We start from the raw sequence: 4,236 nt of genomic DNA on the forward strand, positions 1-4,236 counted from the left end.
TGGCCTCATAAGATAGTGAAAAAAGACACAGATTTTACAACAGGATTTTTTCTTAAAAACAGAAATTTTCTAAATTTGGGGACAAAATGATAAAGAGTACATTTATATAGAGGTTTAAGCCAGAATGATATGACATTTAAATATGATTTGCCTACGACTTTAAGAAGCACAGCCCAACGGATACAAGCTATGAGTGAGCTCATTTAGGAGCTTGAATTTCAGACTTCATTCAATATTCCTCATTTTCATAATAAGATTCAATATTTTCTAGACTTAAATTTCCCAAGTTTTTCTTTTTCTTTATCCCAGGTTTGAATCTGAAATACAAAAGTTGAAAATAAATGTGAAATATATAGCTTATGTTAGCATGGTTCTATTTTTTTTTTTCATTTTGGAATGTACAAAAGATAAGACTGGATTCCTTTTCGAAGAGTTAAATATTAAGTATGTTTTAGTCCAATGTCTAGTATGTCCAAATGTATAAATCTTTAACATTAAAAAAGGGAAGAAGCTTTGAATGTGGTTCAGGCATCTGCGTCTTGGTCCTGCATCCTTAAAGAGTGAAAATATAAAACTTTAATTAAAACTGCATTACATGTATTTCCTTGTTAGCTTAATGGATTGAATTGTTTATAAAAAAGATTAAAAAAAAAACTTTGAACCACTCTGATGGATCTAGTTGAATCCTCCCTATAAAATGTCTTGATATTGGTGCTATATAAATAAACTGAATGGAAATTTTAATTTAATTTAGGCAGTGTTAAGGTAGATTGAGAAACCGGTTGATAACAAACAAATTCCATTAAAGAAAAACTGGTGGATCTGTTTTAATTACAATGGTTTTCATCCTCCAGCTCCGAGTTGTTGATAGAAAAGCTGAGTTTGATGAAAGGGACTATTTTTACTGCAGCAGATGCTCTTATCTGCCATGTTTTCTCCAAAACTGGCTCTCTGTATACAAACAAGATATTAACATGGAGAAGGAGATGGTGGGGGTCGGGGGGTTCACACTCTTTCCAACAACACTGCACTGCCTATATAAAGGCAATGTCAAAAATGACACCTGGAAAGAAACAAAAAAAACTCCTAAAATCACAGCTAGTTTGAAGTGGGAGCTATTTAAGGATGCAGCAGTAAAAAATAAGTGCATATATGTGAGTAGAAGCAGCAATATGAGGTCAGGACTACTTTCTGCTTTTCCTCTCAGCTGCACAAAGTGAGGGAAGCTCCGAGTGAGACAGCCAGACGGATGTGTGAGCCGAGTCGAATGCGAAGAGGCTCGGTAGACTCGGAGTAAGAGGGAGGTGTGACGGCAGCTTTCAGAGAGGGCTGAAAAAATGAAAGTGCTCACAGTTGTGACATGTCGCTCCAGAGTATCCTGTTCCAGAGCAGTCGCAGGAAAAGGAGCTCCACGTCTGGGAGCAGCGGGCGCCGTGTTCGCAGAGGTTAGGCAGGCATCTGGGGGAAAGGAAGAAACAATACTACAGCTTAAGGCAGTATAACCAATTCAACAACTCACTGCACAACTATTTCACTTTTAGCACACAAGAAAAAATGCAGGTATATGAAAAAGAACAACAATCCTAATGAGACCTTGGTTTTAGTCTAATTAGTGCAAAAAAATGAAAGGAAGTCTTAATTACAATGCCATATCATAACAAAGAAGCTCCAATTATCGCATTTAAAAGCTGCAGTGAGAGAAAGCTTGCCAGTGTTGCTTGTAATTAATTGATTATCAGACTAGTTGGTAATTATTATTTTTTTTCTGCTTACTAATTGAAAAACCTCCAGGTTCCCCCTAATATGCTTTGATCATTATTTGCCTGCCTTTCATGCTTTCGGGGGATCAGCGCTAACTGATTACGATTAACCCCAAACTGAGTGTCAGGTGTTTGTTTCAGACAACAAAATAAAGCACAGACCTTGTACTAACCCTCTCTGCCAGGTAAGAAAAAAAATCCATTCCATTCTACTCTTTGTTTTCTCCTTCGTTATTATGAATGGGAACCTTGGAAGTTGTCCAAAAGTTAATTTGCTGATGAGTCATGTTTTGTGAGCCTAAATAAAAAAAAAACCAAACGACTCAAGAGTGTTGGATCCTGCAGCCTATTTGAATTTGAAAAAAGCCGATTTCTTGGAGCACAAAAGCATCACTGTCACCTTCAAAGAATGCATGTTAATAGGATTTTGCCGCAGAAAAATTTACACCACAATCTTCTGATTAATAGTCCCGTCCACAAGCCTCCTTCAGTTTCACATAATTGCCAGCCTTTCAAGCATGCATCTATAATTTCATACACTTTATCTCTCACCTATTAACGGCAGCACAGCGGGCCAGTCGCAACACGGATAGGGTTGCTACAATCGCTTTAATTACCATCAAGCTATTTTCTGTTGTTCTGTCCACGGCTGCCCTTACAGGACGTGAAATTACAGTAGGCAGAACACTTAAGCACACACGAGCTGTAAACTGAGGTGTAATTAGACCGAGAGAAAAGGAGATTAGCTCTGATAAAAGTTAATTTTCCTCGTGCACTCAGGGGTCATTAAGTAGGCCACAGAAGAGAAATGACAGCTAATATCAGGGATGTAATCACTCTCACATGTCATGTCCTCACAGTGGCACAGAAGGTTGCCAAGACATAAGCCATCTAAAAAAAAAAAAAAACAACCTCTGCTTTGCTGTCTTCAGCTTGCTGCACTTTTCCCATACACACATGCCTTTATGTGCATTTGTACTCTCATTTGTTTGAAAAACTATTAACATTTTTTAAGATTAATCCCTCGTCAGCCTGAAGGTCTCTGTGCTGGGGCCACCAGGCTGCATCTGTTATTAAAATGCAACCCGCTGCCATTTTGAAAATGTTGCTGACCCTGGCAAAATCACTGAAGAGCCTCCTGGTGCCGCTGTGATTAAAATGGGCGCAACTTTTCTGGTGTAGTGGATTTGGACGAAGACTGAAACCCTTCCTTTTTGTTTTTCTCCTCATCTTAAACCCTTTTATTTTTAAAAACTAGATACAAAGAAATCATTTCAACAAGATTCGGTACCATTTATGTCTCGACACAGCATCATGATAACATCAGAGGAGATTTTAGTGCGACAGATACCTGCTGGTTAAAAGGTAAAACACATTCCATAATTACAACATTGCTCTCGGTTTTCTATCTATAAAAAATATTAGTCCTATTCTTGATCCAGGGGAATGAATGATCAATAATAATACGGTATAAGATTGCATGTTTCATCCCATTAGAGCCCGAAGGTTGAAATTTAGAAAGGAAATCAACAGAAGGGCCCCCTGAAGGCAGACTTCTAAACATTCACAAGAAAGACCTGGAGTTCAAAACTGCAACAACAAAGCGCAGATTACAGAATTAAGCTTTTGATTTCCTTTCATATTATTTTAATCAGTGATTTTTAAAGGTAATAAAAGGCATTTTGTAGTTTTTTTTTTAATTTATTTTATGGGGCATGGCTTTTTCTAAAACATGTTTTTACGTGCAGAGCTGATCTTCAAAAAGATTCAAAGGGATTTGCTTTTGGACTTCAGTCATTATTAATATACAGATCCTATTCAAAAGACCCAGCTGCTCAAATTCATGGGTGGAGATATCCAAACGTAGTTTACCATTCGCAAAGGGATTTTCCAAACTGGAAATGTGGCTGTGACTGCAGCTTTTGCATCGTTTTAATACTTCTCAAAGTCAGGTGCAATCTGACACACAAAAATATCGACAGTTATTGTTGCCATAAAAGAATAATTGGTAAATTGTCAGAGATAGAGAGATATTCTGTAAAGATATTTTAAGCAATAATATAATAATTTTAAAAAACGGTCTACAGGCTGGCACTGATGCAACAGAACAGGAGATGGTATTTATACAAAATAACAATACACAAAGCAGTTACATTTTATTTTCTTTTAATTCCTTTTTTGAATTATTGCATGCAATAAAAAAAAAAAAAATACAGATGTATTTTAGCACCATCTTTGAAGAACAAGCCCTAAGTGTTTTGTGTGTGGTGTAGAGAGAAAGCCCATATTTTTAAAAGTGAAGCTTATGTAAATTATCAGTGATAATGACTGTGACTGAGTGAATGTGCTCTCTTCATACTCTGACATGGGAGGTGGCTCGGAGCTCGTCTGCCTGGCTGTGTGTTTTTTCTGGACGGGGCCGCTTTTGCAGCTGCTTTTTGTGTCTCTGCTTCTGTCTCCTTGAACCCCAGTCGGC

The 4,236-nt window shown here is 37.4% G+C and overlaps 1 protein-coding gene across 1 annotated transcript in view; it reads right to left on the reverse strand.

The window, feature by feature from the left end:
- The window catches only part of LOC107100985 (contactin-associated protein-like 5), a 77,907-nt gene that overhangs the window by 49,803 nt on the left and 23,868 nt on the right, over window positions 1–4,236 (reverse strand). Inside the window, exon 4 of the mRNA XM_015399706.1 lies at window positions 1,352–1,481. Within this exon, the coding sequence (XP_015255192.1) occupies window positions 1,352–1,481 (130 nt within the window). The remainder of the gene's footprint in view (window positions 1–1,351; window positions 1,482–4,236) is intronic.

This window comes from Cyprinodon variegatus, unplaced genomic scaffold (genome assembly GCF_000732505.1).
Source record: "Cyprinodon variegatus isolate N-32 unplaced genomic scaffold, C_variegatus-1.0 Scaffold1041, whole genome shotgun sequence".
Taxonomy (NCBI): domain Eukaryota; kingdom Metazoa; phylum Chordata; class Actinopteri; order Cyprinodontiformes; family Cyprinodontidae; genus Cyprinodon; species Cyprinodon variegatus.